The following is an 18921-nucleotide window of genomic DNA, read 5'->3' on the forward strand; positions in this document are numbered from 1 at the left end:
TTATAAACTTCTATCAGGTCTCCCCACAATAGGGAAAATAATCCAAGTTTGTCCAACCCCTCCTTAAAGCTAATCCAGGCAGCATCGTGGTAAACCTCTTCTGCACCCTCTCCAAGCCTTCATATCCTTCCTGTAATGGGGTGACCAGAACTGCACACAATACTCCAATTGTGGCCTAACCAAAATTTTATACAACTGCAACATGATTTCCTGACTCTTATACTCAATGCCCTGACTGATGAAGGCAAGCATGCCATATGCCTTCTTATCTATTTGCGTGGCCACTTTCAGGGAGCTATGGACTTGGACCCCAAGATCCTTCTGTACATCAATGCTGGAACGGGTCCTGCCATTAGCTGTACACTTTCCCCTTACATTTGATCTCCCAAAGTGCAACATTTCACACTTGCCCAGATTAAACTTCATCTGCAATTTCTCCACCATATCTGTAACTGGTCTATATCCTGCTAAATTCTTTGATGGCCTTCTTCACTGTCTGCAACTTCAATAATCTGTGTGTCACCTGCAAACTTACTAACCAACCCATCATTTAACTATATTTCCCTCACCTTGCACTAATGTCATTGTTTTTTTTGGTTATTGTGTTGAGTAAGTTATGCATAATTTATCTTTGTCATGTTTGCAATGTACCATGCTGCTGCTGCAAAAAGCTAATTTTCATGGCATTTGTACCGTGGATATGTAAGCCCATACAATATATATTACACTAACAAATATTGCTGAGTTGCTGCGGTGGATCTTGTGGATATTGGAAAGGAGTCAAGTAGTGAGTCATAAAATAATAGACATTTGAGCTGTTCATGTTGCCATGGTATTACTTAAGTGGCTGTACCAGTTTGTGGTTTTGGTATTCTGCTCACCCCCCGTCCCCAATCTCCTCTCACGCACGCACGCACGCACACACACGGATGACAAATGGGGAATTTAATAATGTTAAAGGTGGAGTGCTTAGATTTTCTTGTTGAAGGCATGGCATAGCCCTGAGGAACTCCTGCAGCAATGTCTGGTAGCAGAGATGATCAATATCCAATGGCTATAACCATTTTGCTAGCAATGATTTCACCAATGGAGATTTTTTAAATTAAATTTTTAAATTTTATTTACAGCGTGGTAACAGGCCCTTCCGGCCCAATGAGTCCACGCCACCCATTTTTTAAACCCAAATTAACCTACCCGTACATCTTTGGAATGTGGGAGGAAACCAGAGCACCTGGAGGAAACCCACGCAGACACGGGAGAACGTACAAACTCCTTACAGACAGCGATGGGAATCAAACCCCGATCGCTGACGCTGTAATAGCGTTGCGCTAACCGCTACACTACCATGCCGCCCTTGGTTACCGCGCCCTTGGCTACCGTGCTGCACCTTGGTCCCCATTAATTTCAATTTTATCAGGCATCCTTGATGCTACACTCTGTTAAAAAAAAGCTGCCTTCTTGACAATGACAGACCTCTAGAGTTTAACACTTTTGTCCAAGTTGGGACCAAGGCCATGTAAGTGTTGTAAATGTATTGGAACAGCTTAGCTGGAGATGCATTTAGTTCTGGGTTACAAGTCTTCAGCACCATTGGCAACATTGTTGGGGCCGATAGCCTTTGCACATGTGGAGTGAATCAAATTGGCTTAAGATTGTGTGCTGTGATGATGGGGACCTTAAGAGCAGGCCTAAGATTTATTGTCAAATTCTGGCTGAAGGTGGTTCAGTCTTGGCTTTCATACTCATGTGCTGAGTTCACTGAGGACGGGGATGTTCATGGAGCCACCTCCATCCATTAATTACCTAATTGCCCATTGCTATTCACAAATGGATATGGCAGGGGTTTGATCTGATCTGTTGTCTATAAGATGGCTAGCATGCTGCTTCCACTTTTCATTCTGTCCATATACCTGCCTTGTAGCATACTTAAGTTGGCACCTTATTTTTAGAGACCAAATGGTGCTGCTTCTGACATGCTCTTTTAGAGCACTTGTTGAACTAAACTTGGCCCCCCCTGGCCTGAAGGGAATGGTAGTGTGAGGAATGTGGCTGACTATAAACTCACAGATTGTGTTGAAGTGCAATTCTGCTGCAGCAGATGACCTACAACACCGTGGTTCAACATGGGTAACAAAGTAAGGACACAGGAAGGAGACAAAAGGATATAAATAGGTCAAGTGAGTGGGCAAAGATCTGGCAAATGGATGAAAATGTGGGAAAATGTAGAATTGTTCATTTTGGCAGGAAAAGAAATATCTAAATGGTGAGAAACTTTAGAGCTCTGAGATGCAGAAGGATCTGGGTATCCTACTGTTTGATTGCAAAAGGCTAGAATGCAGATACAGCAAAGTAATAGGGAGGATAACAGAATGTTATTGTATAATGCTAGGGCAATTGAATGCAAAAGTAGAGTGATTGTGCTTCATTATGTCAGGCATTAATGAGACCACAGCTGGAGTACTGTGTACAGTATCAGTCTATTATTTAGGGAAAAATGTAAGACTATGGGAGCAGTTCAGAGAAGGTTTACTCATCTGATATGCACGTTGTTTCTCATGTTGTTTAATAATAAAGATGCTATTTGCAACAACTGCTGGTTTCCTTCGTGTGACTGACAATATCTTTTGGCTATTCAGTCAGAATATCCCTTTGAGAGTATATGAGTATAATCTGAATATGGTCGAATATCTATAATCACATATGCTCTTGATAGTGGTGAGGTGTGATTTTTGTTGATTGTTCCTTCAACTCCACTCTCCCTCCAGGTGAGATTAGGTATTCCCTAAATTTTAGCCCAGACTTGAGATTGGCCTCAAGATTTTACTTGCAAGTTTTATACATTTCTTATCAAATATGCAGAAACGAAAGAGTTCAAATAGAGAAAAAAATCTTAAGAAAACATACAAAATGAAGTACGTGCGATCTGACTTGGATCAACAAGTACACCATTATTTGACTCCATCCATCTCCAATTATTTCAGTCACATAATGTAATGTTCCTGTTCACTATTAGGAAAATGAAATATATTTTTAATTTTAAAAATCTACATCAAAGCTAGGTACTGAAGGTGCTGCAAGGAAATTGTGGATCCTGAATCTGTTTAAATCAATGAACTATCAAAGAAACCAAGCCTATCAAAACTACAGAACTCCTTCCTTCTTCCATTTTACCATGCTTTTGTGATCTTCAGATTCCTAAATCCCAGATTAATATGCTAATTAAACATCTTGATTCATCTCATCTCCCTACTGTTTCCAGTCTTAAGTGTGAACCGCATTGTGGACTATAATTCTTTACCTTGGTATTCTTATTTTAAAAATCTAAATTTTAGTCAATGATTAAAACATTTAAACATCTATGTTTAATTGACATACTCATTAACCTTCCAATGGAATTAAGATGATTCACACTTTTTTAAGGGAATGAACATGCTAATTGAAGTGCTTGAAGTTGTTTATTGGAGGGGGGGGGGGAGAACTCTGAGTTTTTACCTAATATAGAAAAGAATCCTTGGTCCATTCACAAAAAGTTAACAAAATTAGAAAGGTAAGTGAAGAGTTTTTTGTAACAATAAAGCCTTGACGTCTCCAAAAAAAGTAAACAGACTACCAGTTTTGTTGAATAACAGTCAAAGGAATTTCATATGTTGAGTTAATGTGCGATTCTAAAGGATGAATGAGTAGCAAATCTCAGGCAAGAAATATCTGAAGTTCCATTAGTAACCTTCCGGGTGGCACAGCTGAGTTTCTTCAACTTAGGCAGTGCCTTGGGAGCGAGGATGACTTCCTTCTGTTCCATTTTTGTGTGTTCTGAGGTGGCTGTGGAAGGCAATGTGGGAACCACAGACCCTTCCATGGATGAGCAGAAGGTGCCTGATGGGGTAGTAGGTGAGTGTAAGGTAGTGCATTCCTTCTGCCCCCTGATGTGTGGACTCCAAGGTCTCAGTACCATCCCAAATGCTCCTCCTCCATTCTGGCCAGTTATGGTCAGAGATTCTCAGGAGGAAGGGTTACGTTTCTTCAAAGGAGCATTGGACACATTCTTGAATCTTACCTCTGTCCATCTGGTAACTTTTTTCCTCTGACAGAGCTCAGAATATTATATCAGTTTTGGGAGTATGGTGTTGGACATGCAAATGTGTAAGTAAAGTCTCAGTGATGGGGATGTTAGCCTGCTTGGGGACACTTATCCTTCTAGAGAATTTGGAGGTTATTAATGCCTTGAAAGTGAACACTTGGATCCTTCTCAACCACGCCCCTCCCTTAGTGACCAAAGAGCTCCTCCTCCAATTGCAGTATGGCTTCTGCTCCCCTTGAGATACTGTGGACATGTTTCTGACCATGCAACAACTCCAAGGGAAATGCAGGGAGCAGCACTATATGTCACCTTTCTCAACCTCACTAAAGCCTTTGACTCCATTAATCAGGAGGGACAGTAGAACATACTCCTCAAATTCAGCTGCCCACGGAAATGCATCTCCATAGCTGAGGGCCTGCCTTACAGACAACCACAGAAGATCTTCAAGCAAGCACCCTGTGCACAACCTATTAATGAAATCAAGCTCCTTCCTGATTTTAGAAAACTGGGTAGATGAATAAATTGCTGATTTTTTTTATGGGTAGCCTGTACCCAACATAAACAAGACCAGTAGTTTCTGATGAACTTGCTAGTGGGTTGAGTTGTCTAAAGCACTGTACCCGCAATAAAGGATTTAAACAATTCAGTTTTAAATCCGGCCGGCAATGGGATTCAGTTTGTTACTTTGGTTTCTCTGCCCTGATACTCCTGTACAGCTGGCAGACACCCATGCCCATTGAATGGATTTTTATTTGTTTGATACAGCTACCGTCATCATTTGCTGCGCAAACAATAGTAGCGTCTGATTTTTTTTGGTCAATGGAGTATTCCATTTAAAGCAGTTATATATGTTGTTCAGTTACCCCATTTGCTGTGGACCTGTTTTAAATTTCCCATTTATTTACATTCTTGCTAAGTTCAATAAATGCAAAATTGAACTGTTGTGTAATCTGCAAATATAAAAGGAAAGTGAAAATATTTCTAACTAATTAGCGACTTTAAATGTGGCAAAATTGAATAAAAGATAAGTACATTAAATGTATGAAACAGAAAGATTGCCGAAAATACTTGACAGGGGTCAGGCAAAATCTGTGGAGACAGAAACATAGTTACTGTTGCAGACCGATGAAGGATCCCAGGGGAAAAAAAACAACTAATTTAAAACGTTATGTCTGCCCTTTTCGCACCATTAAGTATTTTAAGCACATTGTGTTTTTAATTCAGATTTCCAGCATTTGCAGATTTTTTTTGTTTTTGTAATTATTAAAACTAGTTTTACAGTGCTATTGGGAGAAATTTAACCCCTTTCTCTCGGTTTCTGTGCATATACAGTGCAGACGGCACAAGTTTGACCGGTTGCAATAACTGCAGAAACGCTACTGTTGCAGATTCGAACTCACTGCAGGATGAGAGAACAGCGTCTGAATAGAGGCACATAACAAGAGGAACTTGGGTAGGGGTGAAGCAGTCGTTCACACTGGAATAACACTGGGTTTAGGTTTCCCCACGCTGTCTCCTCAGTTAGCAATGGGGATTTCGCTCCCTTCCCTCTCCCATTTTAAATTGATCTGGAACTGGAAGGCTCAAAGAGAGAAAAAAACCGGTTTGACTGACTTCGAATCTGACGAATGCAAGTGAAGGAACTGACGGCTGCGCTGATGTGAGGGAAAGAAAACCAATTGTTAGGGAGAAGGGGCGGGACATAGAGGAAGCTTTAAAAGATCGTGAGTGGCAGCTGGTATCCTGACGAACGGAACAAGGAGAGGAAGGTAATTGTGTTGTTAAAAAAAAGTTAAATAATTCAAGATCATTTCATTTTGTGTTTAAAATATCCTAGCAAGGGAAGAACATCTTTGCACTGGTGGTGTTAGAAAGATTAGTTCAAATGTCCGTTATGTGCAGAATTTGTGTGTCCTGTAAGTTTAGATCTGTTTATTTTATTCATTTTATTTATGTGTTTTGCAATTTTTTTGTCTGCAAGTATCACTGTCCGGCAACTGATGTGCTGGCTCTGGCTGCACTGTCTTTTCGTAGGTTGTTGGGAAAGGTAAATGTTACTGCAGATTCAAACTCAATGCATTGTAATTTCTGTCGGACACCGGGTGGCATTGCTGAACCGCACGGTGGTTGCCGATTCCGCCAGCTTGCCGTCTATTTGTGGGAAATAATTGGTAATTAAACTAGTTTTCGGGCTTAAAGATGGCAGGAGGGACAAGCCCGGGCATATCCCCCAGTGTGCGACTGATATTGAGCAGGGGCTGACCCTCAAACGGTGACTGGTGACGCTCGCAGAGGGGGAGGAGCAGAAATTGCAGACTCTCCAGTGGCCTGTTGTCAAAGTGGATTTCAGTGTAGTTTAGGCTGCTTTCTTTGCTGATCTAGCTGGAATTGAACAACCTAAATTGTTGGACTGCAGCACATGTGTAAATATAGAATAAGTCCAAACGTGTCTGCAGGTTGGGTTAATCCTTGTTCTTTGTCATAAGTGTGGGTGAATTGGATTATGCTCAAAATGCAAACCTGACCTCATCTGTTCTCGAATGTGGATGTATCTTCCAAAAGCAAAACTGTGCAGATGTTGAAAATCGGGGGTTGGGGGGAGAGAAACAAATTAGATACCGAGATAATATTTCAGGTCAATGGCTTTTCACCACTTCTGATGGAAAATGGTGAAACATTAACTCTTCCTTTCTTTACGAATGGCCTGTCCAGCTGAATATTTTCTGTACTTTGTTTTGCTTTTGTTGGTTTTTTTTTAAACTCAAATTTGGTTTATTTTCAATTTGTTCCGACTTAATCCCTGTTTTAAATGCATTGAAAGGAAAGAAAACGTGTATAATGGGGAGAGAAACAGCAAATGGTGGAAATCTGAAATGAAAACAGAAAATATTGGAAAAACCCAGAAGATTGGGCAGTGTGTGTAAAGGGGTGTGAGGGAAGTGTGTGTGTGTGTGTGGGGGGGGGGGGGAGGGGTAGAAGTTAACATTTCTATTGAAGGAGTCAGAACTGGAGAAGAGAGAAAGGAAGTTAATTTTAAGTTGCAGAAAGGATAAGGAAAGATGTATATGTCATTCATTTGATGGATTCATAGGGGCAGTTAGAGAATGAATGTTTGGAGGGTGAGAACACAACCAGAGGAATGTGAAAGTTCTGAAATGCGGGGCTGAAGAACATGCCCAGAAGGTCAGGCTGTGCTAATGGAGAGAGGAAAATCTGAGCCAATACCACCAATGGATGACTTGCACCATAAATACCCAGTTCTGATACGGACAGAGACTAAGTTAGCTGTAGTTTTAGAATTTCATAGTCTGCAAGGTGTCCTGATAATAGATGAGGTGTTGTTACTCAAACTTGCATTGGGCCTTGTTTTAACTGCAGGAGGCCATAGACAGTAAGATTGGGAATGGGATGAAGAATTAATGTGGCAAGGCAACAGGATTTCTAGGTTGCCCTTGTAGACTGAACGTAGGTGCTCTGCAAAGTGCACACCTAGTTGCTCCAATGTAGAGGAGATTGCTGTTGTGAGCACCAAATGCAGGACACTAGATTGGAAGCAGTGCAAGTGAATCACTTCCTCTTTGTATCAGAGATGGCCATTTCTGCTACAAGTCATTCCTCTGTAAAACTGACTTTTTGCTTTCACCATTAACACAACCTGACCTTCTGGGCACCTCCACTGCCCTGCATTTTGGAACTTGTGCATCCCTTTGGTGTTTTCCCTAACAGTCCTCATTTCATAATTTTTCATCTTTGTCCATTCTCTCCTCTAACTGCCCCCATTGACTCCAAGATCAGATGACAGCTACAACCGATCCCATGGCCCTGCTGGACTCTCCCTATCACAGATATTTCCATTGACCTATCCATCCATTTCCCCCATCCTTTCTGCCATTTAAAACCAACTTGTTTTCTCTCCCCAGTTCTGATTAATTAACATTTCTGGCTGAAGGTTCTTGTTTTTCTCTCTCCATATGTCTGAACTTATTCCAGTTTGTTAATTTTGTGTTTTCAGTGCCAATGTATTTTTAAGATATAATGTAGTTTTGACTAAAATTTGCTTAGGTGTGCTGTTTTATTCTTGTGCCACTAATTTGTGCTGGGAAGCTGGTGCAAAGCCACTTCTCTAACAGGTGTCTGCACATTCTTCATTGCCACACTGCATCCTGCATTACCATCTGGTCTCGTGTGCTGGGTGAATATTTTTTCAGTTGAAATTTCTTTGTTAAATGACTGAATGTATTCCCTTTCATAAAAACAAGTATGCCATAATTTCTCCACTGCCCTTGATGGCATTAATGGGGCAGAAATTCATTGTACATACCTAGAATGAGAGAAGTGATTTGCAACATGTGTTCCAAATATTTTCGTGTGGATATGCATAGTGAATGTGCAGTCTCAGACTGATGTGGGAAGCTTGGAATTTCAGTCCACGATCATGTAATATCCATGTTTAAAATCATTGATAAAATCAGAGCTTGTTATTCTGTTTTACGGTTTAATCACAAATTAGATAATGGTGTTAAGGGTAGTTCTTTTGAAAGATCCACACCCACAAAATTCAGTTGAAGAAAAATGAAACTACTGTAAACTTCAGACCATGGGTGGGCATCACACTTTTTTTAATCCTGTTGAGTGTGGAAGGTATTCTTAAATGTTGTGATAGTGAGCTTTTATTTACTCTTGATGATAAGGGTGCTTCTTTGTAAGAGAATAGACTAATAATAAATTGTGTTGAAGATCCTTTCATTTGTCAAGAAAGGTCGTTGGGCACCAATGTTTGTTTCTTTTGTCACATTTAGAATTAAATGGGTGTCAGTGTTCACTTGTCTGTTTAATCTGTTAAGTGATGTGATTTTTTTTTAAACTTTGCAATTTAAGATGATTGGAATTAAAACAGAAGGAGAGCACAGTGAAATCCTGGCACTCGTAAACCAGCTAAATGCACATTTAGAGCAAGAACCAAAATACCAGCCAAGGATCAGTGGTTTGAAGGTCATTGAATCAGCACATGAAAATGGAATCCGGATGACTGTACGACTGAGAGATTTTGAAGTCAAGGATCTTCTTAGTCTGTCCCAGTTCTTTGGATTTAGCACAGACACATTTGTCCTGTCTGTCTCTTTGCTTGATAGATTCTTGGGGCTAATGAAGGTAAGGCTGAGTATTCTACTGATGCATGAGCAAAATATTATTAAAATTTGCTATATAAAGGTGTTAAATCCTGTTCAGATGTTTTGAAATAGTTTCTATAATTGCATTATATTGGTACTATAAATCTGTTACCATCTTTCTAGTCACCATTTGCATTGAGACTCCCAGTAATGTAATCCAAGTACGGGGAATGAAATGGATAATGTGAGATGGCTGGAAACTTTTTATTTTGGGAACAGGGAATGAGCTTTCTTTTGATATAATTGGTATAGCTGTACAGAAGACTGAACTGCAGATTGTCTAGAAGTCCCACCAGTGTGACACGCGACTGGTCAGCTCTGCTTTTTATTTTCTATCTGGGTGCATGTGCAAAAATGTATCTTTCTGGAAGCATGCCTGGCTTTTTGGTAATAGCTGACCTATGTGTATGTGACTCATCTGGACTAGAATCCAAAAATTATATTGCTTTAATGTTTAAAAATAGTGGGACACTTGCTGTCTGTGCTGAGCTGCTGCTGTTTGCTGTGGACCTACAAACCCAAGTGTGATCTTCCTTTTATGGATCTTCTGGTGTTGACTTACTGCCCAAAGTTGCTGTACCAATCCTCAGTGGTGATGCCATGTGCAGCAGCAGCACCTGGTACAACAAAATCCCATCATATGGGTGGACCAGATCAAGCCCCACCTGCAAAACAGCTGGGGAAAAAAAATCTTTGCCACTCAGCTAAGTCATGCCCCAGACTTTGCCACTGTCAAACCTGTTAAGGGCTTCAAAAGTTTGTGAAACTTATTAAGGAACATTTAAACATGACTAAACAATCAATTAAACCATTAACATTATTGCTGCAAACAATTAAATGTTTAGCTAATTCCAAAAACATGTGAATGAACTAATACTTGCCATTCTTCCTCTTGCTAATCCTCCATCAGTACAGATGGGCTCCGTGTTCCCACACTAGTTCTAACCTGGTGCATGTTTCAGCAGTCGGGTTTATCGGTGAAAGTGTTGGGGAAGTGCAACAGGTTCTTGCTCAACAACTGGACTTGATGAATGGTCCAATGTTTGAGTGTGGTAGGGAAGCCGCAACACAAATGTTTCGCGTGACATTTGTGTGGAGAAGTGCCAGGAGTTTGGCACAGAACTACTGGCATTTCTCAATGTTCTTGTTACAGAACTTTCTGTGTTACCTTTGGTTCTCTTGTGGTATTCAGAATTAGTTTGAGGATATTTGTCAACAATAAAGTATGAGGGCAAGTGAAACCACTTTATTCACTCCTTCATTTATCCTTGTGATTTCATTCACAGGATGTGAGCATCAGTGGCCTCGCCAGCCCTGAGCACGTTCTAAAGTGAATAAAAAAAACACCTGCAGGTTAATGGATGAGACTTAATATTTAGATTTATCCACTTGATTTCTTAAATGTTAAAACGGGTTTATGTCATGTGTGTCACATTAAATAATTTGTAGTTGTGGTGTTGATATTGCAAGCTGCTCTCTGTAGATCTAGTCATTACTTCTATTATAATCGTTCTACTTTTTAAAAAAAAATCTAAATTCTGTCTAAGCACCTTATTGTCTTACTGCACTTTCTGTAGCGGTGACACTTTATTCTGCATTCTGTATTGCTTCACCTTGTGCTACCTCAATGCACCGTGTAATGAATTGATCTGTATGAACAGTATGCAAGGCAAGTTTTTTCACTACCTTGGTACAAGTGACAATAATATTCCAGTTCTGATACGGACTGCAATAAGATGCCTTGTGTCCACAACGGACTTTATTTCATGAAGTTGGTGGTATATTTAAGTTTAAATGCAAAGATGAGTTAGGAAGCCACTGATATTTTGTTCTCAATGCTTGTAGATTCTTGCGTGACCATATCCTGTTGAATTTTCTTTCAAATGTGCAGTTGAGTAGTAAAATTCTTTGGTTCCAGGTGCAGCCAAAGCACTTGTGCTGTGTTGGACTTTGCTGCATGTACCTTGCTGTGAAGGCGACCGAAGATGAACACATGATTCCACATGTCAGTGACCTGATTCGAATCAGTCAGTGCAGGTTCACTGTTTCAGATATGCTGAGAATGGAGAATATTATCCTAGAAAAGCTGCACTGGAGGGTGAAAGGTCCAACTGCTTTGAATTTTCTGCGACTATATCACAAGCTTATTCAGAACTGTTCTGCATCTGAAAGGTATGGTTAATAATTTTCAGCTTGTTTTGGGACACCATTCTCATTATATTAGTGCTAGATCTGTAAGCTTGGTGACTGTTTGTTACTTGGGGGAAGCAACTGAGTACATGCAGACTATACAGGCATCAGGATTTCTAATTAACCTATACATGAAGATTTTCCAGAAAATGTTTGGCTGTTCTTTACTGGAATCTGAGTGATGCCCATGTCTTATATTTCACTCTCTTCTTTAAAAAAAACCATCTAAGGTGCACTTGTCAAATTATCAAACCAAACACAAGTACAGAAGTATGAATGGAATGAAATGTGGAAGTTATGTAGTGCTGGTATCTTAATGCTGCAACAACATGATTTACTTGCAATCTTGAGCATGATATCTCCCACATATAGTTGCTAATCTTGTACTTATGACAATAGGTGTCAATGTAGTTTTAATATTTCCAAAGGATTGGCAGATTTTCTACAAGGTAATGTCCTCTGCCCAGCCCATCATGAATTTTGCACATATAATGAATTGGGAGTCAAGCTTTTGCTCTCATCTGCAGGTTCTCTGGGTTACTTCCACTGTACAAAAGGAGAAATGTTAATGAAAGGGTCAAGTCTCTTGTATGTAGCACTTATCTTTGTAATAAATGATGCAGAACACCCTTAATATGTGTACAATTTGTTTAGCATTACTGGATTACCTGACAAAACTTGTCCTTTTTTTAGGAAGGAGATACTGAATCTTGATCGACTTGAATCACAACTCAGAGCTTGTAGTTGTCGCTTTATCTTCTCCAAGACAAAAGTAAGTTTTGAAGCCAGTGAAAGAAATAAAGAAAATTTAATTATTCCATTTTACAAATAATCTACTTAATATTTTTCAGGGGTCCATCTTGGCACTGTCAGTCCTTGCTCTGGAGGTCCAAACTCAAAGGTTGCCTGAAGTAATGGAGACCATAGAGAGCCTGCAGTTGCATTCCAAAGTGAGTGGCATAGTACTAAATTTGTCTGCTGAGACTAGGTTTTACCTTGTGGTAAAAACTACAACAGCTGTAATAGATCCTTCTAAAGTAATGAACATAGAATCAGAAAGTATGAATAAATTCTGTTGTGTGTAGGTGGTTTTAAAGGCTATTCCTAGAGATTTTAAATGGGGGAGGGGGATTTGTTCTTTTCTCCCTGAGCATTTTCTCTACCTGCTGAGTTAATCAGATGGGGGTTATAAAACCAGCTTAGTTTTAAGTAAAGTCATGGTAAACAATGGGGATTGTAACACTTGGGGTGAAATTCATCTTGGCCAACAGAGTAAAACTAACAATGGCAACCAGACTGTAGCAACCTATACTATGGCTGCATGGAGGAGAGAAGTTGTAGGAAGGGAAAGTGATTCATATATTCACTCAAGGGATATGGAAGTTATCATAAGAGGGGTGCATGGCAAATGGAATCCCCTATGTGCAAAGGGGACCATGTGACTAGTGAGGGTCACCAAAGGAAGAGCCTGGCAGGATATGGTGCTAGCTATCTCCTACTCAACCAAGCTGTGCAGAAATAAGTTTCATGTCCTCACAAGAATTTGGGGTGAGCTGTGCTTCACTGAAAATGGTTGTAGCATGCCATTTCAATAAATTTAATCAAGGACACATAATCAATGCTGGTTGCACTCTAAAGGATGGTGTGGAGCTTGTTTTTGTTTTCTCAGCTGATTACTGGTGGTAAAGATTGGAGTGTGGTGGGGGTTGCTTTACCTTGATTGGGGCAATGATTTACCAATGCCAGTTGCATCACAAACTCCTTGTTACTTTGGCAATTAATGCCACTAACCTTTGCTCTGTTGGGAGAGGAGGCTGGGGATCTTCTGCTGGTATTCCCCCAGAGGTTGTCATTCAGCATCTCTTGCAGTTTCCATACTTGCTGGACGTGCACTGTGATGCATTTCCCAGACTGATACAAGCATTACAGATGCACTGTCAAAAGATCAATGGCACTTTGCACAATAATTCTGGCACTTGTGTGCCTCTCCATTTTAGTGGTATTCACTTAGTAGGGTAGAACTGCAATTTTTTTTAAGATGGCAGTGAAGCAGAAGTTGAGTATTGCCCCTTGGGATGTTGGAATTGTATATGGAAAAGGTCATCAACCATTTTTTTTGATTCTGGGCTCTTGCCTTTTTATTTTCCTGTATCATGATGAACACTTCCTTTCATTGTTGGTTCAGACTCTCATTGGTACTTTGTGCTGAATTGGTGGTAAGTTGTCCTTGGAAATAAACACCCTGGCAGACCCATTGATGCTTTCCACTTTTACATAGGGAAAAATTAAAGTTTGGCAATTTTGTTTTGGCCACAGATAAATGATCATGATTTATTCTACTGGAGAGAACTTGTTGCAAAATGTTTAGCAGAGTATTCATCATCCACTTGCTCCAGACCAAGTAACAAAAAACTCATGTGGATTGTTTCAAGGCGCACATCTAGGCAACTTCAAAGTTACCATCGTATAACTCCTCTTCCAACAATTCCTGAAGCTACCATGAGTACTGAACGAGGTATGACCTGGTATAATTTATTTGTGTTCTTGTAATCAATTAAACTTGCGACTTTTGTTTTATAAAGCATTGTTTTCTTTCCCCATCACTTATTTGAATTAATTTGTCCCTCTCCATAAAAACTGTACTAACTGCCTCAATTGTTGCACCATGTATTAATAATGGGTCTACAAAAATGTCCAAAGTAGAATTGGATTCTCTATTTACAATAGACCTAGAATCACAAATTTGTTATAGTACAGCACCCCAGAAGTCTATTGTCTCCACTAGCTCTTGACAGGAACAAACTGTATAGATTCCTCTACAATAATAACTTCCAACATTCCTCAATAGCTGAATGGTGCCTCTGAACATGAGGGCAAGATTGAAATTGATATTTTTTTTGGAGGGTTTTCTTAAATGTGAGTTTTCAGTGAGGGATATGTATTGGGCTAGTTGGAGCTGAATTCTCTTGCTATTCTTCCAATGCTTGAGATCTTACATTCCCAAATGTGTAGAAATAGCCTCGTTTTAATATTTCATCCCAATAAGGCATGGCTTACAGTGCAGTGCTCCCTCATTACTGCATTTTACTGTCAGGTTGAACTTGTGCTTCAGTCTCGAATGAGATTTGGACATGAACTTCTGCCTCTGAGGCAGAAAAGCTACATGTGACACTAATCAAGAGTGCTTTTTCCAACTTTGATCTTGAGTATTAGTAAGCTGTTGGATTGTAAGTAGTGTACTATGAAACAGTATCCATTCCATTCCAGTAATTGCTTATCCATTCCAGTAATTGTCATTGTATTAACTCAGCTGCATTTGGAGAATGTTTTTGTGCTTAGTGTAGTATGTTTGAATTTTCTGGTTAGTTGATAATATAAAGTGTCAGACACCCTGATGTCTGGACATGGAGATATTCAATGTATAACTTTAAACAGAAAAGTGTAACGTGGATTTGTTTTGTTTTTTCCTGCAGAACCTTAACACATTGCTCACCAAAATGGATCTGCTGTTGTCACTAAGTGCCACAACATTGAACTGATAATGTTCCAACTTCAAAAGAAGTGTCCTTTTCAAGTTCTGCAGCTTGCAGTGAAACATTGTGGGGTGTGGTTCTGAAAAATAACCCTGGTAGTTTTTTAACTATTAATCTTTTAAATTTTTTTCCAATGTGAAGCTCAACTATTTTGCCCCGTGATAATCAAGTTTTGAAAGCTGAATGCAGGGTTTATTCAAGTATTGACTTTATATCCCATCATCCTTTATTCAATGTACTAATCTAATTTAAACACCCAAATGAGCTTTTAACTTTTGCTCTTTTAGGGATCTAAATAGGCATTGCATTGGTGTGTAGTGGAAATGTATTGATTATCCCTGAGGGAATATCCATTAGCTTGGAGATCATGGGACAGTAATGACTTCCTTTTTACCTTCCATCCTCTTAGAATTGCAATGAGATGTAGATGTATCTGCAAATTGACTGGGGAGGGATTTATTTGCACTTAATCTGTTGAGGCTAATTTTAGAGATTTGCAAATACATGGTGTCTTTTTGATTTGAAAGATTTGCAGCTTTAGATATGCTGGTTTTAAAGGGACTTTGGATTTAAAAAAAACAATGATTGCCCCTATAAATGTATTTGCCCTTTTATTACCAGTTATGTATCCCTATCCAGCTATTGTCAGTAAGCAGCTGGGTTGTAAGGTGTGTTCCATAAATCTAGGTGGTACACCAGGAGTCTTGCATTTTATTATCCACTCACTAAATCATTGTCATCATGTTAGTAATTCACTTGCACTTGGAGTATGTTTCCTGGCATACATTCCTAACCTTTTGTAGTTTGAACTGATAAAGGAGGGTGTAACTAGATAATGATTCCAATCATTCAGATGACTTGTCTTGCAATTTAGGGGATTTACTAAATGTGTGTTACTTTTACTCAGATTTGAGCATTAGTTCCCCATTTTATAGAAAGCTTTTATTCAGGAAGTAGGCATCACTGTTATACATGTGTAAAAACTGATACATTGGCTATGCCTCAGCAGTATTCTACACTTTACACAGTTGTTGGTTAATCTACATTGAGGAATTGCAACACAGCAATAAAGTGGCATTAATTTCTGCCTGCAAATGATTCAACACATTTCTCAAAGTAGTGCTTCAGAATCTCTTTGTAGAGAACAGGGGAAATGGAGGGTTTTGATGTGACATTCTCAATATGTTGAGATATGAAGAACATTTTGCATATTGCCTGAACACTTAACAACTTGGGAGATTTTCTGACTACCTCCAAGAATGTTGTATTTTTGGCACTCTATTTTCATAGGAATTTTGTATTGTTATGGCCAACCGTTCATCTGATTTGTTGCATAGTAGACAGTTGCTGTGGTTTGCTTCACATAAAATTCAAGCATTGTTTAGGTTTTATTTTAATCTGCAAAATAATCCAGAGAAAGCTTAGTTTTAACAAGGATGGCCTTGTACAGTACAAGATTCTATGCAATCTGGAGAAAATATTGGACTGCAGTTTTGCCAATGGGGAATACTATACTTGTAATTTCTAAAAATATTTTGAGTAGAAATTCCCTTGGTCACATGTTAGTGAATGTTTGGATTTAGTATGTTGGCTGTTGTACCTAAACCATAAGTTATGCTATAAAATCAACCTTCATTTTTTTTAGTTAAAATGAAAGAAATGGTTGAAATACTTTTGAGCATCAGTATTGTTTACTTTTTATTAACAAGATCAAAAATACTGAAGTAGAAGTGCTGTACCTATTGTTTGCTGAAGGCTATCAACTTGGGAATTGATGTAGAAGGGCTTCATTTTATAAGTTTTAATAATAATGCCTATATGCTTCATATCTGAAGGGTTCTTAGTATCTTTTCTTATATTAAAGACTCAATGTTATTAAATTTAGTTTGCTGCACAAACCCAAGCTAATGTTTTGCCTCTGACCATGTTGCCATTGCATTTTGGGTCTGGGGATTTAAGCCAGCAGCAAATTCTTTTTTTATTGTAATCTGAGAAGAAATAAGTGTGCAGCAATCTTGGTATACTTATCTACAAGATTGGATGTTCCCAAATTGTGGTGAACATATGCCTAGGAGTATACAAATTGTCTAGAAGATGGTAGAGTTAATGTGGGAAAGTTGTTTAATGGAAGATTTTGGGGCTGTCTAGACCTCAATGTCCACAGAATGGACTGAGATCAGCCTCTTTTTTTTGAAATTATCCACTGCCTGTTTGCTTGCCTGCCTCTTGGGCTGCCCAGAGTTGGTCTATGAGCAAGGACAGGTGGTTGTTGGACAAAGCTGGGTGGATGGAGAACTAGCCCAGTCAGTAACATTGCTTCCAAGCCAATAGCAGCTTGGAGAGGCTTTCTGTAAGTGATCTGTGTCCATGCTGCTGGTGTGTTGCAACACCTCTTCTGCTTCAGTTTCTGTAGACTGATTGCTTTGTCCCAGATACTACTACTACTACTACTGATTTTTGGCTGATGGGTAGCCAGGGTTAAGGTCAGTGAGACTAGAGTTTAACTGTCATTGTTGCTGCTGCCCATCCTTGCAATTAACAGTCTGGTACAGCTACACAGGCAGTTGATAACTTTGGAAGGTGTTATGCAGCAAGAAAAACTGGAAACCTTTATACTGGGTATGTGATTCAGAATGTTTAAGAAAACATTGTTGTGAAATGAAATTTTCCACAGACTGGATTTGTTGTAAAGTCTCTGACCATGTGTATATAAGAGGAAAACAAAGATTGAGATCAAACTAGGTGGAAATCCTGATCTATTTAAAAAATTTTATAGAAAATCACTCAAACCCTGCAGGGGAAATGTCCTTTTCAGTCACTATTCATTTAAGTATCTTTTATTGATAGCCAATTTATTTAAGTTGAACATTTGTTTTAACCAATGAATTGATCAGTGCAATATGTTTGGTTACAATTACAAGGGGAAACAATTACAAACTGTGAACAATTTTTATTTTGGCTTGAACAATGGTTTGTATTCTGTAAAGATGTCTTTTCAATACTGGTTTAAAACTGTGCATTGTGATTAACCTTTTATTGGTGGAGATTAATACTTTAAACCTGTTGGTGCTGCAATAAGCTATAATACCAATGCTGGTTATCTCAGTGCAGTATATCCTGTCCTTATAAACAATTCTTATTATAGCTTGTACATAAAGTATTCACCTTAGAATTTTTAAATTCTGAAGTTTGACATGTTTATTGAATAAACACTTAAATTTCCATTAACAGCTTGTTTTGACCAGTTATTCCAAGTTAGTGGCTGAAGAACTGACTTTCATGTTTAGGAGAAACCTTTGTGGTTTCATTCAGATGGTATACCTGTCATGAGGCAAGGGAAGCAGAAAGTGGCATTAGCTGTGAGTGTTGCAAATTTAAAACTTGATTACTGGCTTGATCTTAAAGTTGATAGTTAAAGCCCAAGCCTGAATCACTGCTACTGTTCTGTGTGGACACAAGTGCAGCTGGTACCACTACACATGGGCTCACAGCACTACTGCCACACCTCTATCCTCATCCCTACCACACTGCTTTCTGACCTCCAGCAGCTGATGGTCTTAATTCCTGTTGTTTTTAGACAGGCATGGAACAGTACAGCACAGGAACAGGCCTTTCATGTCTGCTGATTTCAGATTCTTCCTTGAAAATATGCTCTTAATTTGGAAGCTGTATAGTTGGCACCTTTAATTTAAAAAAAAATTAAACTTGGCAAGCCTAATCTAATTCTTCCCTGTGGAATAGGGAAACATCATGACAGTGTCCAAAATTGTGTGGGGAGGGAAGAAATCAGGTATGGCATAAAGATTTCTTCTATAGGTTGTGTCAGAAATTCTCAACCAAGTGCTCAAAGTACAGATATGGAATTAAAGGCTTGTTAAAGAAAACCAATTTGATTTGAACTGTAGAAAACATTTAATTTCTGCTTGTTCTCCAAATGAATTGAGTGCAT

At 39.0% G+C, this 18921-nt stretch overlaps 1 protein-coding gene across 3 annotated transcripts in view; it reads left to right on the top strand.

Moving 5' to 3' along the window:
• The window catches only part of ccng1 (cyclin G1), a 20368-nt gene extending 1742 nt beyond the window's left edge, over positions 1 to 18626 (top strand). Inside the window, exons 1-7 of one of the 3 annotated variants that reach the window (XM_052014695.1) lie at positions 5799 to 5847; positions 8957 to 9229; positions 11168 to 11421; positions 12133 to 12211; positions 12291 to 12389; positions 13756 to 13954; positions 14913 to 18626. In XM_052014695.1, coding sequence (XP_051870655.1) covers positions 8957 to 9229; positions 11168 to 11421; positions 12133 to 12211; positions 12291 to 12389; positions 13756 to 13954; positions 14913 to 14920 — 912 coding nt within the window. In that variant the 5' untranslated portion in view covers positions 5799 to 5847 and the 3' untranslated portion in view covers positions 14921 to 18626. Of the gene's footprint in view, positions 1 to 5798; positions 5995 to 8956; positions 9230 to 11167; positions 11422 to 12132; positions 12212 to 12290; positions 12390 to 13755; positions 13955 to 14912 lie in introns of those variants that run through there. The other 2 variants (XM_052014696.1, XM_052014693.1) reach the window with 2 other exon arrangements.
• The last annotated feature ends 295 nt before the right edge of the window (positions 18627 to 18921 follow it).

The sequence above is a fragment of the Pristis pectinata genome, chromosome 4 (assembly GCF_009764475.1).
Source record: "Pristis pectinata isolate sPriPec2 chromosome 4, sPriPec2.1.pri, whole genome shotgun sequence".
Classification (NCBI taxonomy): Eukaryota; Metazoa; Chordata; class Chondrichthyes; order Rhinopristiformes; family Pristidae; genus Pristis; species Pristis pectinata.